Raw genomic sequence first — 23791 nt, forward strand, 5'->3', positions numbered from 1 at the left:
GGAGGTAAATAATAAATGTTAAAAAAGTATCTTATTCTCCATATGAATGTCAAGTTAAATCACTAGTAATGTAAGAACGTGCGAGTGAGTTTCGTTCCGGTTTTCTCCCCGGACGACATTTCCAGTAACACGTCCTGCCAGCTGATTGGAGGTAGAGAAGACGTGTACTTTCTCCACTGAATCCATTTGGAGCCTTTATTCGCGTCTCCCGGCGTTTACATCGCTGTATTTCGCCCGCTTTGTTTGGCGTTATCCGTCCGAATCATGACGACGGTGGAGGAGCTGAAGTTGCGGGTGAGAGAGTTGGAGAACGAGCTGATCAAATGCAAGCAGAAGCAGGGTGCTGCCGAGGATGCGCACAGCCAGGCACTAAACAGACCCAAAATTGACAAAATGAGCTCCGAAGTGGTGGATTCCAACCCGTACAGGTAATATTTACTCCACTTCATTGTGTGTTTTTTGTCGATTGTGTCTGATGCACTGAAGGGAGGCGCCTGGTGTGACTCATCTGACAGACCACAGTCTGACCATGTGTGTTTCTCCTGCAGCCGCCTGATGGCTTTAAAGAGGATGGGCATCGTGGAGGATTATGAGGTGTGACTCCAGTTTGTTCATTATGCATCACTCTGGTTTGGGGATGCTGCTCTGTAGAATCATTTACAAGTTCAAATAATGGGGGTCTAACATCTGCTCTGAAAGGGGAAACCTTTATTTCTGTTCTATGCAATGTATTTTATTTATAATGTGTCTTAAAGTACCAAGAGGAGCTGCTTACTGTTGAGGTTACAATCCACAGTTAAATTGTTTTCCAATATACCATACAATGTGGGGGCAGAGTGGGATCAGTGCGCACAGAACTCAGGGTTGATTAAAAACATAAGTGGTATTGCAATGAAAATCACATTAAATGTATAGAAATCTCTACTTTCATTTGTGTTTTCGTGTAAAAGGAGGGAAATGTTTAAAAGGACAGCATGCTGAAGAGTGTTTGTATGGATCATGTTTCATTGTTTGATATTACTTCACTAGTTTACCACAAATTACACCCATTATAATCTGAAAAAGGATTTATAAATAAATGTTAATGTGCAGCTACGTCAACATCTCATTATCAAAAAGGTTAAGTTATGACTAGTTTGAACCTGTTTTGAGTGTAGTTTCTACTGTAAAGCATTGGAGGACTTATGTTTTTCACTCCTCCATCTATTTTATTTTTTCTAAATTCTATAAACATTTTCAAAAAGCCTCCTTTCATCAAACAAGCACATTTTGACATTGATTTTACACAAATTTCCTCGAAATATTGTGCAATGGCATCAATAATATGAAAAATAAATGTGTTTTTTTGATGTATTGACAGAAAATCCGGAGCTACACGGTGGCCGTGGTCGGAGTGGGCGGGGTCGGCAGCGTGACGGCTGAAATGCTCACTAGATGTGGCATCGGTAAGGTAATGGAAACCTTTCAGTTACTTTTCACATTTCTGTTGTTCTGTTATTTTTCCCTGGACTCTCACCACCACGCCTTCACACTGTGTTCCAGCTGCTCCTCTTTGACTACGATAAAGTGGAGCTGGCCAACATGAACAGACTGTTCTTCCAGCCTCACCAGGCGGGCCTCAGTAAGGTGGAAGCAGCCGAACACACGCTCAGGTGTCTTCACCAGCTCCTTCTTGTCTTAGAAGACAATCCTACTTTCTTTCACTAACACGATCCACCGTTTCCCAACAGAAACATCAACCCAGACGTGTCCTTTGAGACCCACAACTACAACATCACCACGATGCAGAATTTTACACATTTCATGGATCGAGTCAGGTTTGTATCCTGATGCCTCCAGGTTTCCTTCCTCCTGTTCTGACCTCTGTAATAAACTTGTTTTGTGTTTCCTCTCAGACACGGCGGCTTAGAAGAGGGAAAGCCAGTGGATTTGGTGCTGAGCTGCGTGGACAACTTCGAGGCCAGAATGGCCATCAATGCAGTGCGTATATCAAGAGCTGGAAAACAGTAACAGATGTGCTTGTGCGATTGCAGGTCGTGTTGAATTATTTGTGTTTATTTCAGGCCTGTAATGAACTCGGCCAGATCTGGATGGAGTCTGGAGTCAGTGAGAACGCCGTGTCAGGACACATTCAGCTCATCATTCCTGGAGAGACGGCCTGCTTCGCTGTATGCGCACACACACGCACACACACACACACGCACACACATCACGTTTTATGTACCTTCACACTGAGATATTCAGCACCCGTTATTTTTTGTGAATGAATATGTTTTTTTTAGTGTGCACCTCCGCTGGTGGTGGCAGCAAACATCGATGAGAAGACCCTGAAACGGGAGGGTGTGTGTGCTGCCAGCTTACCAACAACAATGGGCGTGGTGGCCGGACTCCTGGTGCAAAACGTTCTCAAGTACACATTTTTCCCTAAAGATCTCTTAAGTCTTTTTTTCTTTTCTTTAATAAATGGTGATTTAGTCAGTGATTATTGTCTGCCTTTCAGGTACCTGCTGAAGTTTGGTACTGTCAGTTATTACCTGGGTTACAACGCCATGCAGGACTTCTTCCCGTCCATGTCAATGAAAGCCAACCCCCAGTGCAACGACCGCCACTGCAGGAGGCAGCAGGAGGAGTTCCAGGTGCGTCTGCATGCCCGTCGACTCGACGGCGATGTGACTGATGCATCACGAGATAAGAGTATCTGTGTGACCCTTTCTGTGCAGAAGAAAGAAGCCGAGCGACCAAAAGTGGAAGTTGTGGAGGAGGAGGAGGAGGAGGCGGTCGTACATGAAGACAACGATTGGGGTCAGTAAAAACAGTGATGGGCAACTTGACATGATTCCTGTTTCATTCACTCACACATGCACGTGCGCTGGACAGGGATTGAACTGGTGTCAGAGGTCAGCGACGCAGAGTTGAAGGCCGCGTCAGGAAAAACGCCCGACCTCCCAGAAGGCATCACTGTGGCTTATACCATTCCAGCTGAGGTCAGTTTATTCAACTGTTTCCATATTTTGTGGGCGCTTTAAAGAATGACACTTGAAAAGATGTTCTCTCTGCAGCATACATGTGTTTTTTAAAGTATAAAAGCAAGCTGTACTTCATTCCATGTGGTTGGGTCTGTGGTAAAGATGCTGTGGAAAAGGGCCAGCTACTGCAAAACAAAATCCTTGCATTTCATTGAGACTGTGTTGACTTTGAGTTCCTTTTGTTTCATCAGAATCAGGCGGGTGAGGATACAGTGGAGGACACCGAGCAGAGTCTAGAAGAACTAATGGCCCAGATGAGTAAGATGTAGACAGTCAGAAGACACAAAATCTGCAACGAGACGCACTTCCTGTCACATGACTGTACCAACACCCTCTTTTATAACATTGTTACAAAAAGCCTGTTGATATAAAATTGTCAATCAGTGAATGTCTTGCTCTAACAGCTTCAGAAGGGAAATGCATGACAGGTGCTGCTAACAGTATTTCTTACTCGTAAACTAAACAAGCAGTCTCCTGGCTGACTGGGAAAGGAATGGTTTCAGTTGTATGCCCCAATGCTCATGAACTCGGCTCAAAAACCTGCTGCAGCAGTACGGATCAATGTTGTCTCAATAAAGTATTTATTAGTTGAACATGTTGAGTTGTTGGACTTGATTGTTAGATTTTAATTACATGACATAAATACATGAATTTATGAAAACATTCAGATACATCGCATGTTGTACACAGTATTTGGCAATAATAATGCATGAGAGGCTGGCTACAGCGCCCAGCCCCAAAACTCCATCCAGCTTCACAAACACTGTTTTCTGACTTCAATACTTTTTTTTTTTTTTAAAGCTCAGTCATCATGTCTGACATTATTTTTCTTTTGAAATACTTTTTCGGTGAATAAATATGTTTAATTCTGCCTAACAAGAGTGTGCAGTACCAGAGATGATGATTTCTCAGAAATGGTTCAGCTTTGTGTTTTTAGAGTATGATGTTCATACTGTAACAGACTGCTGTGGCCCGTTTGTAAACAATAAGTTGCATCCTTTAAACTGTACCTTGAAATTCTTCACAGGAAGTCTAATAAAGTCCCAGATATTACCGAGTGTCAATGCTGTACACTCAAAAAGTGCTCGAGGTCCGATGCTCCTGCGATTAAGAGGAAGTTCATCTTTAATCCCTTCATCAGAAAATTAAACTCATTTCTATGTGTTGATATAAAAACGGAATATTCAAAAACCTTCATGATAAAAGTGATTCCACTGATTGAAACCGTGAGTTGTGTAAACCTGAGACTCAACTCTGACTTAACCTTAGAGACTCTTCAACACGTGGTTGTGCACGAATGAATACTTCTGGTAAAGGTACATGTTTCACAGACTAATACAGCGGACTCCATGTTCCCACTTGTGAATACAGGATACAGTATGACTGATCTCCACCCAGAAAGACGATCACAGTGTGAAGACTGGGGCCGTTTCCCTCTCTGTGACAACACAGACTGCCTGAGCAGCCTGGAGTGATCTTCAGAGACAGAGTCACCTCGGGGCGTGTGGGAGGGGGGCGGGGCCCCTCAGGCTGAACGTGTCTCCGCTGGACGAGTGACGCGACGGGGCGTTGCCGCACACCAGCGACGGCTCCGCCTCTTTAATCTCCATCGCACGCTTGTACAGCTCTGCCGCCTTCTCGAAGTCCCCCTCTTCATAGCTGGATTAAGAAAGGGAATAAATACAGAACATGTAAACGGCCATATGTGTGAATGACTGTGAGTGAGTTTCCTGCTGGGTACCTCAGCACGGCGAGGTTCTTCAGGGTCTCTCCGACTCGGGGATGCGATCGGCCCAGACTGTCCTCGTAGACTTTCAGAGCTCGTTCATAAAGGGGCAACGCCTCGCCGTGCTTCTTCTGCCAAAGACAAAAGAAGGTTCATTCTGTTCTCTACGTTTCAAAAAGAACAAAGAGATCCATCAAAAGAGATCTGGAATGCACTTCAGCTGTTTCAATACTAGATTTTAAACCATTTTACTAATGGAATCAATGACGATCTGTCTCACCAGCTGACAGTAAATAACGGCCAGGTTGACCAGCGCCGTTGCCACACTGGGGTGTTTGGGCCCGAAGCTTTTTTCCCTGATATCCAGAGACAGCTCATAGAGTGGAACAGCTTTCTCCAGCTTCCCCTGAACAACACACAACGCATGAGATTACTGCAGAAAAATCAGCGGCAGACGAAACGAAGCTTCGGCGCCGGCGCGTCTCACTCTGCGTTTATAGAGCATGGCCAGGTGTTTGAGGGTGTACGCCAGCGAGGGATGGTCCGGGGACAGGGCTCTCTTGCGGATGTCCAGCGCTCTCTCGTACAGGTCCTCGGCCGTCTCGTACTCCCTCCTTTCAGTGTGCAGGGCGGCCAGGTTGTTGAGGGACTGAGCGCAGTCGGGGTGTTCGGGGCCGAGGACACGTTGACGCATCTCCAGAGAGCGAGTCAGGAACACCTTGGCTGCGCTGATGGCGGCAAAGACAACATGAAATAACATTTAAATAAGAATTACACGTTGCATCATCTATGTGCATGTGGTTTTCCGTACTCCAGGTTGTTTTGGAGGTAGTACAAGACGCCGAGTTCATTCAGTGTCCTGGCGCAGTCTGCAGAGTCTTTTCCCAGCGTGAGCTCCTCCAGCTGGAGAGCGCGGCGCCTCAGCAGAGTGAAGCCGTACTGAAAGTCAAAGCAGACTTAAGGTATGTGCAAATATGATTCTGATTATGCCAGCATGGTGACTAAGTGTGCAGGCATTTCAGAGATATGCTCACCATATGACCTTTCTGTCGGGCGGTCTTCTGCCGGATTCGTACCGACCTTTTCCTGAGTTTCTCTGCTTGCTCGTACCTGATGGTGAGAGCATACGAACCATGAAAAAAAAAAATAAATAAACATCCAAATCAGGCACATCTTTCTATAATCATGCTGCTGAACTGCTGTAATGTCACACATGCCAACACGGGGAGATTTCTGCTCACTTGTTTTGTTTCTGGTACAGCATGGCGAGCGACTCCAGCTCTCGTGCTACACTGGCGTGCTCGGCGCCGTAGGCATTCTCGCTTATCTCCAGGGCTTGCTTGTACAGCTGCTCGGCATTGCCGTACTTCTTCCACTGGACGTAAACCCCGGCCAGCTGGTGCAGGGAGCGAGCCACGCTGGGATGGTCTGGGTCCAGGGCCGTCTCCCGGATCTCCAGAGATCTTTGTAAAGGCGCAACGGCCTAGAAGGAAAAGACGGAGTCAGAGAATCGATCAGGACAAAATATGATTATCAGACAAAAGTGATGTTTTTTTTTTTCCCTTTTCAAAGCCCACCTGACTCGGGAGGCCCAGGTCTTTCAGGAAACGTCCCAAAGTTTCATACAGGTTTGCAAGCTTGGTCATGCTGTCTTCGCTCTCGCAGCTCTTCTCATATTGTTTCAGAGAGTCAAAATACTCCGAGGCCATGGAGCTCTTATCTTTGCCCACGTACTGCCAATAGGCCAGCAGTTCAGAGAAATGACCCCTGGAAAAATGATACGACACGTCTTCAGTGTCGCTCCTGGAACACGCTGTAAACATTCCCTTCTGTGCTGCGTGCATGCTCTACCTCTTGTAGAGGTTTTGGGAAACAAACAGGTTCAAGAGGCTGAGCTGCAGTTTGGTCTTGTCTTCCTGCTGCTGGAGCAGCCAAGGAAGCTCATCTGCGACGCGCCACGTCACCAGGTCCTGGCTGCAGAGGGATAAACTTCAGCATTAGCTGCAGGGACCGGGACGTGAGAGCTGCGTAGACGGATGAGGACGCTGCAGTACCTGAGCTGCTGGCTGAAGTACTGGATCAGTTTTTCTCTGTAAGTAGCGGAGCTGCTGCCTCCGACCAGAAACTCCAGCCTCACTGCCTCCCAGGCCTGTCGCACAGTTCAGACGACACTGCTTTCTTCTGATCGTCTATGTGTACCATGAACACAAGGTTTGGGAGCTTTTTTACCTGCAGGTGTTGGAACCGGATGAGTCCACAGCGGAGGGTGACGATGCAGAGTCTGTTCAAGCGGTAGAGGAGAGAGGACAGGACGGGCAACTCCACTTCGGGGAAAAGATCGAGGACTTCTGATTCACTCACTCCGTTATGGCTGGCACACACAAGGCACAGTATCTGAGAGGGGGGGAAAACAAGCATTTGTTCTCTTGCTACACTTTTTATCAGGAAGAACAATAACTGCAGACTCACGCATGACATAATTTTGACAAAAACATACCCAAAACTACAACAACGATAAAGCATGTCTGAGTCACCTCTCTCATGATGTGCCGCTCTCGGTCTGTGCTGAGGGACTTCAGGGTCATCTTGAGCACCAGGCGGTAGAGAGACATGGTGTCCTGACACTGCAGACACTGCTCCAGGCTCTTCTCCAGTGACCAACAGCAGCTACTGCATGTGAGCGAGAAAGCATCAGCGTGCACGAAAACAATCCAAACCGAACTGGTCAGAGATTTTTCTGTAACGGCGACTTAACCTGGTGACAATCTTTGCCAGAAGTGTGACGTAGAGTGCATTGCAAGTTGATGCAGAGCGACAGTGTCTTTCCAGCTTCTTCTCCTGAGACGCAGATAAAAACAAAAACACTCAGGTGACACTGCTTTACAAAAGCCTGTCTGAAAAGGTGCTGATGGTGTGAAAACGACCTGATCTTTGGTGAGTTTTAGCTCACTGCTGTGGCACTCAGCGTTGACAACACTCCTGACCTCTCTGGGACTGAGTGGGTCTAGGTGGAGAGTCGGCCACAACCTAAAATGATATGGTACTGAATCACAAGCTGCATATTTCAGCAGCGCAGGATTAGAAATGAATACCACCGTACACTAAACAAATGAACAAAGAGACCAAATCTTTTTCAGTGAAGACACATTTTCTGTCAAAAAGAGATCAAGTGATGCAAGAACTCAGCAGAACACCAGGAGCTGAATATCAGATCCCAAAAACATGACAACCCAAAGTTTTCAGACCTATTTCCAGGAATAAAAACCAACCTTATATTTGTAATAATCCAGTAGATTGCTGTTTGAATTAGGAAAAGAAATGTGTCGGTAATCCAGCAGCGTCTCACCTCCAGGCCTGAGGGCAGGTCTCCACATTGACAGACACCACCACTCTGACGTTGACAGGCAGAGGATCAATCAGCCACTTCATGTGTCTTTCAGCTTGCTAATCTCAAAAGAGACAAACTTTTAGAATATGGATTCCTCAAGCGAACGGGTAGTGTGCGCTGCGTTTCAAAACAGAAGTTTCTGCACCTGTATTTGGTCAATTGAGTCGATGATGATGATGATGTTTCCTTGATGCCGAGCTGATAGTCTTTCAAGCCATCGAGGAAACTCCTCCAAGATCTTACTGGGCTCCATGGACAATCCAGAAATGGACCAGAAATGCTGCAATAGCTGGAAAAATGACACATTTACACAGTTTCACGATGAGGAATGACTCAGAGGATGCAAGCCTTTAGGGCCTCCACACACTACAGGATAATCGGGCCGAATTTTGCCCCGATCCTCTCCTCCCAATCGAGGCCGACAGGGTCCGATTGTCGGGAGTATGCAAATGAGTTCAGGTCCGATCTTCGTGTAGTGTGCGGTGTGTTCTGAGAGATTTTTTCCGGTCGGAGCCTCTCGGGAGGCGTCGGAAGGGGAGATCGGAGATAATGAACATGTTCAATATTTCCGATCGCAAATCCTGTAGTGTGTGGTGCGCTCCGAGAGGCGCCGATCAGCTCTGAGTAGAGCTGTCCACACCCTCGAAATAAAGCTCTCTGATTGGATGAACAGCTCCGTCTCACCAAGGTGCCGCTGATTAAAAACATCCACTCACAGCTGTCAGAGCTGGATGATGAATATATGTCTGTGAAATATATTCACTATATATGACAGTGAAACAGAAAAGCCAGAGCTCCTAAACTCAGCCGTGCAGAAAGTGATGGTTAATCCTGTCGCTCCTGGATGAACTGGATTCCCTCCATTCAGACCCAAACTCCGATCTAATATCTGCATCTCCGCCAGTCCTGCAATAATCCCAATGTTTTAATTAATCTCCGTTATTAACCATCACGGAAGAATGGGGAAGAAAAAAATAATAATAAAAGAAAAAAAAAACTTTCCACTGATTCCGTGCCCTCAGAGACAGAGCGGACTATAATGAAACTTTCCTAATCAAAGCTCAACGTATTTTTACTCTGATTTAAACTATCAAATCTGTGGACATAAAGAATGATTTAAGATATTTGATGATTTAAAAAAGTAGCTTTTATTTGACACGGTCTGCTAATAACTTTATTCTACTGCTGCACTCGGGACTCAAAAGTAAAAAAAAACCAAAAAAAAAAAAAAAACACACAAACAGATTAGCTAATAAGCTGAATTATTATTAAATGTAAATTATAATAAAATGATCTGAAACTATGTTTCCCTCTTCTGTACTGGAACATTTAAATTTTCTAACAAGGTGCTGACAGTCCGTGCTCCGTGCGCACGGCGGGTGGGGGTCTGCACTGAAGGAGCGATACCAATGTGAATGAATGAACTGAGGGAACGAATGAGTTCTCCACTTATTATTGAAAGTGGAGATGAATGTAAAAACTGCAATGAAGGGAAACAGCACAAAGTCACGTCGGACGACGTGAGATTTGTAGGAGTGAGGAGCCGATTCTCGGCTGAAGAATCTGCTAGTGTGTGGTCTGCTCCGGAGTGACACCGCACACTAGACGATCAGGAGAGGAAGATCGGGTACGATCTGTCCTCTGCTGTCGTGTAGTGTGTGGTGTCTGAATCGGGGAAGATTGAAAAAATCCTGTAGTGTGTGGCCGGCTTTAGACAAGAGGCAGAGACGGACGACTTACTTTGACTGTGAGGCGTTTGATAATGAGGACTGGCTCTGAGCTGGTGGAAAGAGGCCGACCAACAAAATGATACAGGAACAAGGTGTTGGGCGTTTGCTTCTGTTGGAGTTCGATCCTGGAAATTTTAAATATTCAAAGTGAACAAAATATATTAAAATTCCATTTTTGCCACAATGACACAACACATGATGGACTAAGGGAAAAGAGATGTTACCATTTGGACAGCAGCAGAGATTTTCCTGATCCAGGACCACCAGATACCAGCAGAGGTGGCGTCGGAGGGGGGGCAGCGATCATGTCATTCAAACGATCGATATACTAAAGGAATCAGATGCCACAGGTGAATTTAAACAGGGGGTGAAACAGCTGAACAAAGAGTGAGAGAGTGTGTTCAACCTTCTGGAAGCCTAGCTGAGAGGTTGTGCTGCTGCAGGCCTGCTGGTAGGACTCAATCTGCTCCTGCTCGTCATGCAGGTCCCACAGCACGTCTCCAGAGTCTTCCTCACGGCCCTCGTCTATCCCCGAATCCTTCGAGTCAACATCTGCTCCCTCAAGTCCCAGCAGTTCCTGTGCAGTGAAAATGAAATGCGACACTATTAGGAACAAGATGCAAATGCAAAACGAAACACTGGTAATCAGGAACGGTTCACACCTGTTTGATGATTTTCTCCAGCTGAGCATAAATCAGCTCTGCTCCCTCCTCTGCAGAGCCACCGTGATCCACAACCTGGGTAATGAGCAACATGCCAGCATCGCTTACAGCCAATTATATTAGGATCATTCCAAAAAATGTTATAATTACATGTTAACTGTAAATACATGAAAGGTTTGGTGAAAATATTTTAAGATAAAAAAGAAATTATTTGTGGGATCTGAGACAAAGAAAGAAAAGTAAAACAGCAGTAGGAATGTATGTTCAACAATATGCCCATTGGAGGAGTGTACTTTGACAGTGTCTTGAAAAAAGAAGCTATTGAGGTATATTGACATTGTAAACTTTATTCTAAAATGTTTTTCATCAGTTAATAAGAGGAAACACACCTTGATTTTGGCAGCCTTGTCTGCAGCATTGATCCGTTCCAGTAGTTGCCTGACCGATCCAGTCAGGTTGTGATCTTCTTCGGTCCTGAGGTAGAGCACCAGCGGGTGGCCATCTGGATTCTTCACAAAAGCCTCCTCACAATCCTCCACCACAGAGCTACACAAATGAACAGACAATTTATGTCAGTGAATAAAATGATTCCAGTTTAATAAAACAAATTTTTGATGTGGAAAGTCTGCTGCACTACGTGTTACAACGCCACCTTGTTACAGAAGATTTGAGGAGAAGCACACACACGGAACTTCTCTCGATCTCCTGCTTGCGCTCCAAGGCATATGAGGCGGCGTTCTCCTCCGGGAAGCAGACATTCAGATAGAAATGGCCGAGACCTTCACACATCCGTCGTAGCAAAGAAGAGTGTTTCTGTAAATAACACAAAGAGCGCATGTCAACATGACAACGATCATTCAGACAATGCCGTCTGTACAGGAGCACGATAACAACCATATTATGAGTTCAGTTAGATAGCTAAATAGTACTGCTGTGTTGTATTATGTAACCAAAATAAAAATGTTTCTCATTTGCGAACCTTGACAAAGATATCCATCTCAGCTTTGGTCTCCTGGGTGAAGATCAGGTAGCAGCGTACTGTATTACTCCACAAAGCCTGGGGCACATGAGGGGAGACCTGTAGCAGACTGGCCACCGCAGCATCCCAGTCATCTGACGAAGACAGACACACATGGACAAAATGTTACGTCACATTCATGAACCAAAAATTTCAAAGATTTAATCGAAGCATGCTTGTGTTTTCAGTATTGCTGGAGGATCTCTGGGTCAATCATGATGCCTCCCTTTGCTTCCATTTTCTTACCTCTGCTGACATTTGCAAAGGGCCCCTCCACATCGATCAAACTGTGTGCAAACTCCGGTCCCCTGAAGGTCTGCTGCAACTGCATCATGCTGCCCATAGAGGGCTCACTTCCCAGCACGCCGCCTGTCCAGTAATCACACTGTGTGCCTGCAGCTGAAGACACATACAATAAACATTCATGTCAATGTATTTCATTATGTGAAAGAAATCATAATATTGGTCAACAGGATCACAGGTACATGGTGATTGTGTTCCTAAACATGTGCAGATTAGTTTGTTGGATGAGGAAAACAAAGCATATGAAAGGTCAAAGTGTAGATTTGTGACTCTTACCAGTGACAGTGGTTTGGTTGTCGTCTGAATCGGAGTCATTTGGATCGTAGACCTGGATGCCTTGAGCCTGTAACTGTTGGAGTTTTGCCTCCAGGTCTCTTTTAGCGCGCAGAAGATCTTGTATCTCTTTTTCTTTAGTCTCCCGGAAAATCTGTTCATTGATTAGTCATTAGGTTAACGTGCAGTTGTGAGAGTTGCAGAGACAGAAAACAGATGAAACAGGAGTTTACATGAGGTACAGTTCACCTTAAACTGTCGTTTCACTTTGTCCCTGTCATGTTCAAAGGTAGCAGCTCTCTCCATGGCTTGGTACTTCGCTTCCAGAGCACTCTCCTTTTCTCTCAGAATTTTCTGGTAGGTTTTCTGCAGAGCCTGGACGTTGACAACATCAATGACAACATCAGAGAAAACTGTAAGCAGAGGTGCAATTAACCACATTCAAATACATGTGTCATATGCTTGGCACCAACTTTTTCTATTAACTGTATTTTACTAGAGCAAAGATTTTCTCACAAGTTTTTACTCAAACTTTTTTGTATCTATCAGTGCATTTTTGTGCACATTTGGATGACATGTAAATAGAAAAGAACATCATAAAAAGGAACAACAGTTTTCTAAGTTTGACTGCAGACTGCGGTGTTGAAAATAAGGAAGTGTAAAGTATATAATAACATGACTCCAAGTAAACTATATTAATGATCTACATTCCCCCTCTTCGCAGTCTTTAATAGATGCATTTATTCCCTGTATTTTCCTGGACTTCCAGCAAAACCCTGCACAAGAATTATGTGTTTATGTGGACAAGTGACAAATGGCAGGATGAGCCACCACTGTCTGCACCTGGAGCTCAGCTCTCAGCCTCTTGTTCTCCTCGTCCAGCTTGGCCTCCTTCTTCTGCATGGACGTGATCTCGTTATTCTTGCTGACACGGAAGATTTCGTACTCTTTACGGAGTCGTTCATACTCCGCGGCGTACTCCAGATCCACGGACCCGGTGGACTTGAAGCTGGCCCCGATCACCCGGGGACCTCTGCGGAACGAGCTCCGCAGCAGCCGGGCTTTGGGCTTCACCTCCACCGGTATCTCACAGGCTTCCCCACCTTCGCCCCCGTATCCGTCCTCGATCACCTCCCCCGGGCTCACCATGGAGGATGCCGTGCCCATGGTGGACGCCTGGTCAGGGGCTTAACCTTCCGGGATGATCATCGCTGCAGCTGTGCGATGAAGAGGGGAAAGTTTACACTCATCTGTTTAATCCGCAAGCAAAACAGCTCGCCGAAGCAACAGGCTTACAGCTAATTCACTGACATTAAAATGGTAACTAAAGCAAGAAAACAGAGACTTTGACGCTGGTGCTGTAAAACTAGCTTAGGAAAAACATCTGCTCGGTTAGCGACGCGTGAACGCAGCGCGGCACAACAACCACGATAATTACTGTTGGGAAAACCGCAGGAACGTCATAATGAATGTGAAACGCGTGTTATCTCAGAAAGCTCAACCATTTTAAAGAGTGAAAAGCAGAGAAACAGTCAGACTCACGGTCCTCTGCTCACAGCTTCCTCCTGGCTGCCTTGGTAACAACAAGTCCATCCTACGGGAGCCCGCAAGGGTCAAACTGTGTCAAACTCAATTCCACCTCCAAGTATTCCAGTATTCCAGGTTTCCCAATTCCGTTAAGGCAAAAGAAATTCAATTTTAAGCCCTAAACAATATATACCCAACAAAAACATTTTTTAAGCATAAGTTTAAAATGCATACTGGTGATTGTATGTTCTGTGACACTGAAAGTGAAGATCTTGAACTTTTTTTTTGTCATATAGCTACCGCAGTTCAAGGTTTTTGGGAAAACTTTAAGACTTAGCTTTTCTCCAAGGGGAAACAGATGCCTGTTTTAACATTTAAACAAGTCACATTTGGAATTAATCTGAAAGTTAAAAAGACAGATAATAGCGTAAATAATTTGTTAATCTTGTGCAAATACTTTATTCTGAAATGCAGATTTCTTAAAACCAAACCCACAGTTATTCATTGGAGGAATGAGCTCAACATTTTTGCCAAATCCTTGAAACGAATTGAGAAAAAACAGAAGAAGAAAACTTGAAGATTTTTTCTCAGAGTTCAATTTCGTATAGTGCCCCAGTTGTGGTTTCATTTTTTGGTTTGTTTGATTTCAACTTATCATTTTTGTCATTCTCTTCCTTTTGTTGGCTGTCAATGACTTGACTGTTGTATTACTAATGTCAATGGGGCCTAAATATTTGTTCTTGAACTTTGCAATTAAAAAAAACTTGTAAAAAAAAAATTCAATTACTGGTTGGTCCATTCTTAGTTATTTTATTGTTACCGTGGCATTGGCCCAGCACAACACTGCCTCTAAATTCACAATGCAACAGCAAAAAGCCACAATGCGAATGCAAAGGCCATAAAAGAAGTGCTCAGTGAAGAACAGGCTTGCTGGTGGACAATATTTTATGACAGAGGTAAAGCTGATCACAATTTCTTTATGGTGACCAACATTGCTGATTTCTAAAAATGCATGACAACATTATTATCAATCATCCAGCAGCAGCAGCATTTTATGCTTCATTAAACTCTTCTTTAATCAACATAGTCCTTTAGAAAATGTTGTCCCCTATAAGCAAAGCCTTTTCTACTGACACTTCTGATGTGGCTTCTGTCATTCTTGCATTTGTGTTGCTGCTTTTTGCAGTTATGTTGTGGTTTTGCTGTTGTGATGTGGTCTTTGTGTCCTCACTGTGGATTTTGCTTTTGCATTGAACCCTTTGCTTTCGTGTCGTGGTTTTTGCTGCTGTGCTGTGGTGTCGGCCCTTCTGAACCATTGCAGGTGTAGGCTTGTGAGAACATTGTGGATTCAAGTCAGGGTCAAAAGTTTCTTTCCTCATCCAGTATGAGGCAGCTTGATAACTCTAAAATATCCCCCAGTCTGAATAACAGTGTGTATGCCTCTGTTTGTCATGAGAGCGATCGTACTGTACCTTCACCCAATCAGGTGAGATTGGCTCCAGCATCCCTTGAAATTCTTGGATGAAGAAGTGGAGAAGATTGATGATTATATTAATGAAACACATTAAAAAAAAACCAATATATATGTCCCACAGTACACAACTTCAATTCCTGAAGTCAGGGTTCCGGTTTTTGAACCCTCCTCCTGCCCTTCTTCTTTCCCTCTCTGACTTCATTTCGACTTCTTTGAGGAATTAACTCCTCATCCTCTCTGTCATCCTCTGTCAACCCAACTTTTGGCATAAAATGAGTTAACTAGGATGCCCTCATAGCAATAAATGTGGTTAATTTCATTTTGTATGAACACAACAATGTCTGTGATGTAAATGTCTCTTAGGCAACAACAAAATGTTTAATACTATATTTCAACAACCACAAATGTGACTGCAGTGACATTTGTCAATACCAAGTTATTTTATTGCATAATATAGTGTGTCTGGGTTACATCCATTACAGTTGTCAAATAAGGATAAATTGACTGAAAAAAACGATACATCAACTGTTCAAGACTGAATATAAAGTACTTATAATACATTTATCAATTGTTTAATAACAGGCACAAACACACACACACACACACACATATATATATATATATATATATATATATATATATTGCATAATGCAAATTTTAACTGTGAAGCATTGTAAGCATTGAATATGTTGCACCATTTCCTGAAGAACGGCTAGCTGTAAGATAAGATGTCTGTCATGTTTTGCAGGTTGATTTAATCAGCTGATTAAATCAACCTGCAAAATATGACAGACATCTTATCAAACGTGGTGACGTCTGCTATACAAGGAAATGATTTTAATGTTTCACATGCCTCCTCAAAAAAGAAGATTAGAACTCCAAATCCAATATTTATGCATCATATCTTTGACTAAATCTAACCATCAAAACTTAAACAACACTTGAAGGTTTCTTATACATCCCGAAATGGAAACTGACAGATTTGCTTGAACACCTTCGCTGTTTACAGATTTGTTTCCTGTTTTCTACAAAACAGCTGAAGAAGTTGGTTCCTGTACGCACGGTTTAGGAAAAAATACATCACTGGGTCGAGCACACCACTGACACATGTCAGCGCTGATGTTATCTGATTTGCTCTCACAAGTGGCTCTGGGGGTCCGTTGGTGAGACCAGGGGCATACATTTTGATGTAGATTACTCGGCACACATGGTAGGGCACGAAAGCCAACAGGAAGTTCATCAAAACGAGTATGATCATTTTGATAGCTTTGTCTTTCACTGGCCGTTCTTCATGTTGATCCAGCGTCCTTAATTTCAACAGAATGAGTGTATAGCAAACAGTTATGACGGCCAAAGGAATTGCAAATGCAACAATAGTGGAAATCAGGGCAGCGGAAGACGTCTTTTCTAAGTACAGGTTATTGCAGATGCCAGGCGAGACGGTTCGAGTCTTTCTCAAGGAAAGAGTAGGACTCATAGACACGATGATTATCACCCAAAGTATGACAACAGCCACCTTTGCGTACTTAGGCTTTCTGATGGACTGGGACTTAATTGGCAAAACAACTGCCACAAATCTGTCCAGGCTGATGAAACTCATTAGATAGAGGCTGCAGTACATGTTCAGGTAAAACAGGAAGCCAGACAATCGACAGAGGACGTCTCCAAAAGGCCAGCGTTGATCCGACAGGTGGTAACCGATACGCATGGGCAGAATGAGGATGTAAGAGATGTCGGCGACAGACAGGCTGCTCAGGAAGACTTTCGTGGGTGACGTGTTCTTCTGGTGAAAGAAGGCCCACAGTGCCAGGGCGTTCCCAGGCACAGCAATGATGAATATCAGGATGTAATATGTGGTAAGAACTGTATTCCACTGTCCCACTGAAGTGCCAGAGAAGGCGTCTCTCTCCTCCTCAGACAGATTCATAGCCGCTGTGGGGAGCGCCAACCTGTTGCAAGACAGTCAATCACCCGATAAGACGCCTGACTGGCCTTTGAGTGGGCCACAGCAGCATGATGCTTCCATTACTCATCGAATCAGTGTTTCTTTATCATAGCAAAACTGATATTGGACAGTGCGTGTGACAATCAGATGACTTGTAAATGCAAATCATGTCTAAATAAAGCCAATAGAAAGAGGAACTGACCTGTCTACACTACACTGGAACCAAGGCACCAAATAAAGAGTAATATATTCCTCTCACTGTGAAGCAGAATTCAACAAGCGTTGGATTGTTCACCCACTAATAGGGAACGTGAGCTGGGATTACACCGTCATTAGACAGGTTAGTTTTACCCTACCGATGATGTGCTGTTGCAATAGTAACATATTTCTAATACATATATGCCTTGTTTAATTTGCTTTTTTTTCTTGTTGCATCATCATCTCCAAAGGAAATTTACTTAGATGCAGAGGCTTTTCAAAAGAGTCAACAAATTTGATAAGGCTTTAAACTTAAAGCACATGCTAGGACAACATTATTCTTATGTTTTTATATAAGGAAACTCAATCATAAGGACAATGCTATATATAACTTCAGCTCGTATAGACAATACATTCAATACCAGTAATTAATAGCCATGTTTTCTTACCTGTAATTTGTAACAGTGCTGAACGCAGAATCCAAGAATTATATATTTACCCGCGTTGTAACACCAGCGTTAAAGCAAGTGAATCTGTGAACTTGTGTGCGGCATCTCCACTTTTACCATTGTGAACGCACACGCACGCACGCACGCATATACGCACGCACACACACACACACACACACACACACACACACACACACACACACACACACACACACACACACACACACACACACGCAACCACACACAAACACAGAGGAAGTGACATTAAAGAGGAAACCAGAAGCAGAAAATAGAAACATTGACGCTCACTGCACTACAAGCATGCAAGTCTTTATTTTTGCTACTTTAACACAGTTTTGTTTTTACCACGTTGCTCCTTAATAGTATGATTTAAAGCTTTACAAAAAAGAAACAACAAAAAGAAACAGAGAAACCCAAATATTTACAAAAATCTATCTGTGCAAACATAATTCTTCTTTTACAGCACTCTCCTAAAATGTTTGAAAGGCATGCATACAAATAAACTTTGGTATGTTAACAAAACTACTTATTTTCTTAGTAGAAGCATTTATGTACATGTTACACTTAGTTTTTAGTACAGATTACATTTAGACAACAATACATGTTAACTTAACAAACCAAGACCAGCAGTGAAAACACTGCGGTTCACCATTCAGCATCACACCGCAGAGTGCATGTAAATTCCCCTAACGCACATGACTGACTGGGTTAGGCCTGAAGTGAGTCATTATACAACAACTTTGGCAAATAGGCACAATAAAATGAAAACTTGTATTACTCTTAATACCAGTTGTACATCTGTAAAAGAAATTGGCAGTTCATATGGGTGAAAAATGAGAAAATACTCTGAGAAAATCAAAGTTACTAATGGGTTTCACTTTAACATGTGTGTATACATTTTGTATACAATCATAAAAGGCATTTACAAGGGCTGTGTTGAATGTCTGGCAACATAAGAAATATAGAAGATGAAATATACTACGGTTATTCAATCTCTTATCTCAAAAATAAAACACTTTTTTTTTTACATGGTATTTTGTGATTGTACATCAACTCTATAATCCCTATTTAGAGCTACGGCAAGAAAATATATATATTTTCAACACCATTAAAAGCCTTCCACTTCAACTACAAAGTGGTAAAACTTGATCATTTGTATTCACTTTATAAAATATTTTGTTAAAACATCTGATACACCTTCGATGAGGAATCCAAATCCAAAGACGGTCCAAAATTTAAAACTCAAGAGAGACAAAAAGACGAATGAATGCCAGTGTTGGATAAAAGGTAAATTGAGGGTGTGCATCACTTAATACTTTTACAAAAAAAAAAAAAAAAAAAAAAAAAAAAAAAAAAGGTTTTAAAACAAAAACAAACAACAAATCCAAAACTGTAAAATATAAAACACGAGCAGTTCTACCTGCTGAGCTGTGTAACCAACACACGGAGCTAGGTACTGTCCTTAGCTGCTGTGGCTGTTGGGATGCAGGATTTGCCGCTGCTGCCGTTGTGGGACCTGTAGCTGGTGAAGCTGGGGGTGTGTATGGTGCGGATGCTCTTTCCACCTTGGCCCAAAGGTGTGGGCGACAGAGGGGAGGGGGAGGAGGAGGAGGATGAGGAGGAGAATGAAGAGGAGGAGGAGGAGGAGTGCACTCGACCATTCTGAGTCTGCGAGGAGAACGAAAGAGCTTTACCTGTGTGCTGTGAGGGTGTGGGGAGTTTGAGGGATCCGTTAGACAGGGAGGGGATGTGGGAGGAGGAGGAGGAGGAGGAGGAGGAGGAGGAACCGGAACGGGGAGCATGAGAGGACAGGGTGGAGGACTTTGTGGCAGAGGAGGAGGAAGAAGAAGGGTTAATGGGATTAGTAGCATCTGAGTTTTGTGCAGACTGGGAGCTGCCTTTAGCAGAGCTAGGATAAAAAGCAGGGATTTTAGAGGTGGGTAAAGTTGGGGAAGTTGTTTTATGATCCCCTCCCACTCTTTTAGCACTTCCGTTAGCCTGCAAACAGATGCCAAAACAGATACTGGTTGTCAAAAAAGAAAAACAGGTAAAATAATACACATAAAAGGCAAGGCGATGTTAAAAAATAAAGCTACGTTATTCACAGACACAAACTAAAACTGAACAAACATTAATATTACTAAGACATAACTAAAAAGACACAAGGAAATGTTGGTTCTTTTTTTTTTTTAAAGCTACTTGACAAATAAAGTGAAACATAATGAACCGGGAGACATGTTACCAAGAAACAGAACGCTGTGAAGGTTAGACAGTGTGATGGCAGGACAGGATGGACATCTCTACAGAGTGTCTCTGTGTTAAAGGGATTGTTAGGCCTTGGTGAGGGGAGGGTTTGGGGAGGAAATTCAGTAGGCAGATGCATTCGGGGGGGCTGGATAGAATGAGGAGACGGGGTTAGGAGTTTGAAAAGTGACGGCAAAAAAGGGGAAAACGTGGGGCCAGTATTCCAGCGAAACCGATGGTGCGAGACGAGCGGGTTATGTGGCGGTCTGGATCGACAGGAGGAAGCATCATCGTGTGGTTAGACAAGCTGTGCAGTGATGTCGGGACTGAGCAGAGGTGCACTGGGTGAGAAGGGAGGTGCATAGCCGAAGGTTCAGTTTAGTCTGTGTGTGAACGTAAGCCACAAGCGTCTCAGGATTTGGCAACACTGTTTAGGAACTCAGCTGTGATGGGAACTTGAGATGTGATGGCAACTCAGATGGTGACAGGATAAGGTTCCACTTTTCTTTGCCTTTTTCCTTTTTTTTTTTTTTTTTTTCATTTAGCCACCAACACAGTGAAAACCATGAGCAGTGTGGACATGCAGAAGCATACAGTACAGTGATGTTATGGGGTAACAGTCAAGAGTCAAACATGCCTTGGTTTCAGAGCAGACTCGAGAGAAACATTAACAGATCCGCAGTCGCCAACCATGGTGACTTTATTTTTTTTTTTTTCTCAAAACACTTGAAATCTCACAGCTTTGATAGTCTTTTTTTCCCCTTTTCAATGCCTCATGCTTTTCAGTTTCTATGTCACTGTTCCTCTAAGTCCCTGGTGAGACCCTACAGTAAAACTACCTGTCGAAACTGCCTTTGAGCGTCCTGCAGTTTTTGTTGTTTTCCTGCCTTGTCGGTTGTACCCGGTGACTGTCTGGACTTCGCGGATAAAGGGACGGGCATCCGACTAGTGGGGGAAGCGACACTGGTGTTCTGCAAGGGGATCCAAACGAAAACAAAACAAGAAATAAAAAAAGATAGAAAAAACACACACACACACCACATAGGAAGTATGAAAAGTCAAGGCACTGACAGGTTAAAAAAAAAAAAAACCCCTGGTCATTAAAACCCCACAGTTATAAACACCAGTGAAAGATCAGATCATGCATCCAACGGGACCTAAAACTTTGAAGTCAGTATACACAGTACATGCAATCAAGTATAAGGAAGTAATCATAGTTGAATCATCAAGGCATGGTTTTTGATGAGGAGTGTGCCACTTGCTGAAAACCTTCCTGTTTTCGCAGTGTTCTGAAAGACAGTAGCCAGGAACCCCACAAAAAAAAAAAAAAAAAAAAAATGCCACCCCCAATCATGACACCATGATTCAATCAAGGCAGAAAGCCAGTGGGGACATTTCCAGCATATCCAAGCACCCGTGGAGTGGATTAATGATTTGGTGATTTCAGGGGTTAATGTTGGAGTGAAGGTTGAAAGAGAAGGACCCAAAGTTCCCTGGAGCAACAAAAGCTAGAGAGAGACCTGTTGCACGGTGCTCGGGACACTGGGGACAGTGTTGGTGGTGCTGCTGGTGGTGGGGACGACTACAGGACGAGGAAGGAGCTGAGGCTTATTCTTCTTCTGTAAAGCATTTTTGCTGGGTCCCTTGAGGCCCGGCCCCCTGGAGGTCGGGAGAGAGGAGGACCTCTTCAGCCCCACTCCTTCTGAGCCTTTCCCATTTCCTGCTCTAGATTCCTCAGTGCTGATTGGCTCGTCGGGGGAGCGCGGCCCCATCTCGGTAATAGTCGTCTCCAGCTGCTTAATGGTCTGCTCCAGGCTATCCAGTGTCTTGTAGGTATTTTTACGAATCTCATCCGTTCTGCAGACCGCCTCAGAATTCTGTCTTTTCATTGCGGCGCTGCCAGCACCTCTGGGGGCCTCCGCCAAAGATTTTGAACGTGCAATCTCAAATCTTTTTGCTTCTTTGTGCTGCTTGATTGTACCATCAGATTCCTCCTCGTCTTCGTACACGACAACCTGTAGAGTCTTCTTTCCAGACTTGGTGCCGGTGCGGATTGCCTGTGTCAGCGCCGCCAGCTGTTTTTTGGGAAACTTAAATTTGAACTTTTTCTTCCCGTCCTGCTTGGCGTCGCTATTTGACTCCTCGTGTCCTCCGTTGTCAGACATCGAAGACGATGACAAGGATAAAGTTCCTTGCGAGCCGCTACCTTTGCTGCCATCGACTGCCTCGCCGCCTTCAGCTTTCAGATGGAGCCCACCCCTCTGCTCCGTGTCGGACTCCTCGCTCTCCTCGTCGATGCGCTCTTCTGAAAGCATCCTGTCCAGCTCCTCCTCGCACTCAAAAATGGTGGACAGTCGCTTGTAAGCTGAGCGGATATCCATCGGCTCGTCAAAGATGATGATGACGGGCTTCTTGTTGAAGCCATTATCCTGCGGCCCTGTGGCATCGGCGGCGGTGTTTCCCCGGGTTGCTGCGTTGCCGACGGTAACCGTCTGGACGCTTCCTTTCTTGGCATTGACCAGTTCTTGGTACTCGCCACAAGACAGAGGCTGAACCTTGGTGTTAGTGATCATAAAAGCAACATTGTCTGGTGGTGGAGGGGCTTCATCTCCGGGTAAATCGGGACTAAGACCAGCCCCGTCGTCACTGTCCTCGGAGTTAGCTCTTTGTGGCTCAGTGTTTTGTTGAGAAGTCTTTTTCAGCTTTTTAGGTGCTTCTTTTGCGGCAGTGGTTGTCACAGTCACCACTGAATCAGGTGGAATATTCTTACCAGAAGTGAGCTGCTCTTGTGTGATTTTACTTTTCTTTTCAGTGTTTACTATGTTGAGGACTTTTCCTTTTTGCAGTTCTGCGCCGGTCTTCAAGGATTCAGAGCGTTTCACTTGCTTCTTGGGAAGTTTGAATCCATTGAGTCCCACAGGTTTAGGCGATATTGGCGGAGGTGTAACTGGTGATTTGGGCGGTGGAGACGGAGGCAGCTGCTTTTGCTGCTGCTGCTGCTGCTGCTGCTGTTCCTGGCTTGAAGAATCGTCATTAGCATTGACATTTGACACCTGTGTTTGAGGCTGTGGGGGCTCTCTGTGCTCGGGGGTCTCCACAGTTTCTGATGAGGGAGGTTGGGGGATCTTGCCAGTCACGTAGTAAATGACCTACAAATATGACATTTATTATTATAAACCTTTTAAAGCACATAATATTTAAAAAATGCAATATGAATATTTGCGAGCACAGCAAAGTCATACTAACCCCTTGGCTCTGTCGTACAGTAGTGTTCCCATTTTCATCAGTGTCGGGCTGTTTATCCTCTCGAATGGGCTCTGAGCTCTGCTAGGACAGTTTGTGAGGGAATAATATTACTGTGCAACTGGTGTGCCAGTGCAGTGAATTAGCTCATTTATATAGATTCCATTACAAATCGCTGTATTGAATGCTACGTATTGCATGCAGAACAAATGAATACATCGGATTTCCTGCAGCTAAGACTATAATCCACTTTAATTTACAAGTGCTACATCAGCTGAAGATTTAAGTGATTCAAAGCTAAACGCTGTCCATTCAGTCGTTCTCTTTAGCACATGCCAAAATTGACAAAATGTTCTCTGGCTTCCAATGTTTTTTATCCAAAATTACTTCTTTTTTTTCAATGAAATGATTTAGACAAGAGGATTTAGAAGCATTGCCAAAGACACAACCGTGTTGGATTGTTTTCAGTAATTACGAGCTTACCTTCAGAGTACAGCCCTAATTTGCTACAGTCCAAGACAGCTCATACTTGGCTTTAGACTGGTAAAATCACACCAGATGATG

General features: G+C 44.0%; 4 protein-coding genes across 9 annotated transcripts in view; 1 reads left to right on the top strand and 3 right to left on the bottom strand.

The window, feature by feature from the left end:
• Positions 1-125: 125 nt before the first annotated feature.
• uba5 (ubiquitin-like modifier activating enzyme 5) lies at positions 126-3479 on the top strand. The gene is made up of 12 exons (XM_030100111.1): positions 126-428; positions 549-594; positions 1361-1450; positions 1543-1652; positions 1731-1817; positions 1896-1980; positions 2064-2168; positions 2283-2410; positions 2501-2636; positions 2721-2802; positions 2878-2984; positions 3218-3479. The coding sequence occupies exons 1-12, from the start codon at positions 265-267 to the stop codon at positions 3293-3295; spliced, it is 1218 nt and encodes a 405-aa protein (XP_029955971.1). The 5' UTR covers positions 126-264; the 3' UTR covers positions 3296-3479.
• A 113-nt stretch (positions 3480-3592) lies between these two features.
• nphp3 (nephronophthisis 3) lies at positions 3593-13695 on the bottom strand. Of its 3 annotated transcripts, none has more exons than XM_030100109.1 (28): positions 13669-13695; positions 12970-13343; positions 12376-12501; positions 12130-12280; positions 11797-11949; positions 11512-11645; positions 11218-11345; positions 10922-11078; positions 10533-10607; positions 10277-10447; positions 10095-10198; positions 9881-9995; positions 8286-8429; positions 8099-8196; positions 7677-7779; positions 7508-7590; positions 7287-7422; positions 6982-7146; positions 6807-6901; positions 6604-6726; positions 6330-6519; positions 5994-6235; positions 5787-5862; positions 5564-5691; positions 5240-5480; positions 5033-5158; positions 4768-4883; positions 3593-4685 (listed from the first exon to the last, which is right to left on the bottom strand). In XM_030100109.1, exons 2-28 carry the CDS (start codon positions 13291-13293, stop codon positions 4517-4519), a joined length of 3873 nt encoding a protein of 1290 aa, XP_029955969.1. In that variant the 5' UTR covers positions 13294-13343; positions 13669-13695; the 3' UTR covers positions 3593-4516. The 3 variants fall into 3 exon arrangements, with proteins under 3 accessions (XP_029955969.1, XP_029955967.1, XP_029955968.1); XM_030100107.1 differs by having other exon boundaries at positions 11185-11345; XM_030100108.1 differs by lacking the exon at positions 13669-13695 and having other exon boundaries at positions 11185-11345; positions 12970-13435.
• A 2080-nt stretch (positions 13696-15775) lies between these two features.
• On the bottom strand, positions 15776-17822 carry LOC115394489 (uracil nucleotide/cysteinyl leukotriene receptor). The gene is made up of 2 exons (XM_030099810.1): positions 17720-17822; positions 15776-17076 (listed from the first exon to the last, which is right to left on the bottom strand). The coding sequence occupies exon 2, from the start codon at positions 17052-17054 to the stop codon at positions 16131-16133; it is 924 nt and encodes a 307-aa protein (XP_029955670.1). The 5' UTR covers positions 17055-17076; positions 17720-17822; the 3' UTR covers positions 15776-16130.
• A 486-nt stretch (positions 17823-18308) lies between these two features.
• Positions 18309-23791, bottom strand: part of kiaa1217 (KIAA1217 ortholog) — an 83433-nt gene continuing 77950 nt past the window's right edge. For all 4 annotated transcript variants that reach the window (XM_030099700.1, XM_030099702.1, XM_030099701.1 and 1 more), the window contains 4 exons: positions 23231-23311; positions 21505-23133; positions 20824-20955; positions 18309-19738 (listed from right to left, as the gene is read on the bottom strand). In XM_030099700.1, coding sequence (XP_029955560.1) covers positions 19190-19738; positions 20824-20955; positions 21505-23133; positions 23231-23311 — 2391 coding nt within the window. In that variant the 3' untranslated portion in view covers positions 18309-19189. The remainder of the gene's footprint in view (positions 19739-20823; positions 20956-21504; positions 23134-23230; positions 23312-23791) is intronic.

This window comes from Salarias fasciatus, chromosome 9 (genome assembly GCF_902148845.1).
Source record: "Salarias fasciatus chromosome 9, fSalaFa1.1, whole genome shotgun sequence".
Taxonomy (NCBI): Eukaryota; Metazoa; Chordata; class Actinopteri; order Blenniiformes; family Blenniidae; genus Salarias; species Salarias fasciatus.

What these genes read in the sequence shown, in the direction of transcription:
- uba5 (XM_030100111.1), top strand. Translation starts at nt 265, where the DNA reads ATGACGACGGTGGAGGAGCTGAAGTTGCGGGTGAGAGAGTTGGAGAAC. An exon ending in CCAGAATGGCCATCAATGCA is followed by an intron (nt 1,981 to 2,063) that starts GTGCGTATATCA and finishes TGTTTATTTCAG; the next exon opens with GCCTGTAATGAACTCGGCCA. An exon ending in CTTATACCATTCCAGCTGAG is followed by an intron (nt 2,985 to 3,217) that starts GTCAGTTTATTC and finishes TTGTTTCATCAG; the next exon opens with AATCAGGCGGGTGAGGATAC.
- nphp3 (XM_030100107.1), bottom strand. Translation starts at nt 13,293, where the DNA reads ATGGGCACGGCATCCTCCATGGTGAGCCCGGGGGAGGTGATCGAGGAC. An exon ending in CAACCAAACCACTGTCACTG is followed by an intron (nt 11,950 to 12,129) that starts GTAAGAGTCACA and finishes ATGTGTCTTCAG; the next exon opens with CTGCAGGCACACAGTGTGAT. An exon ending in TCCGGTTCCAACACCTGCAG is followed by an intron (nt 6,902 to 6,981) that starts GTAAAAAAGCTC and finishes ACTGTGCGACAG; the next exon opens with GCCTGGGAGGCAGTGAGGCT.
- LOC115394489 (XM_030099810.1), bottom strand. Translation starts at nt 17,054, where the DNA reads ATGAATCTGTCTGAGGAGGAGAGAGACGCCTTCTCTGGCACTTCAGTG.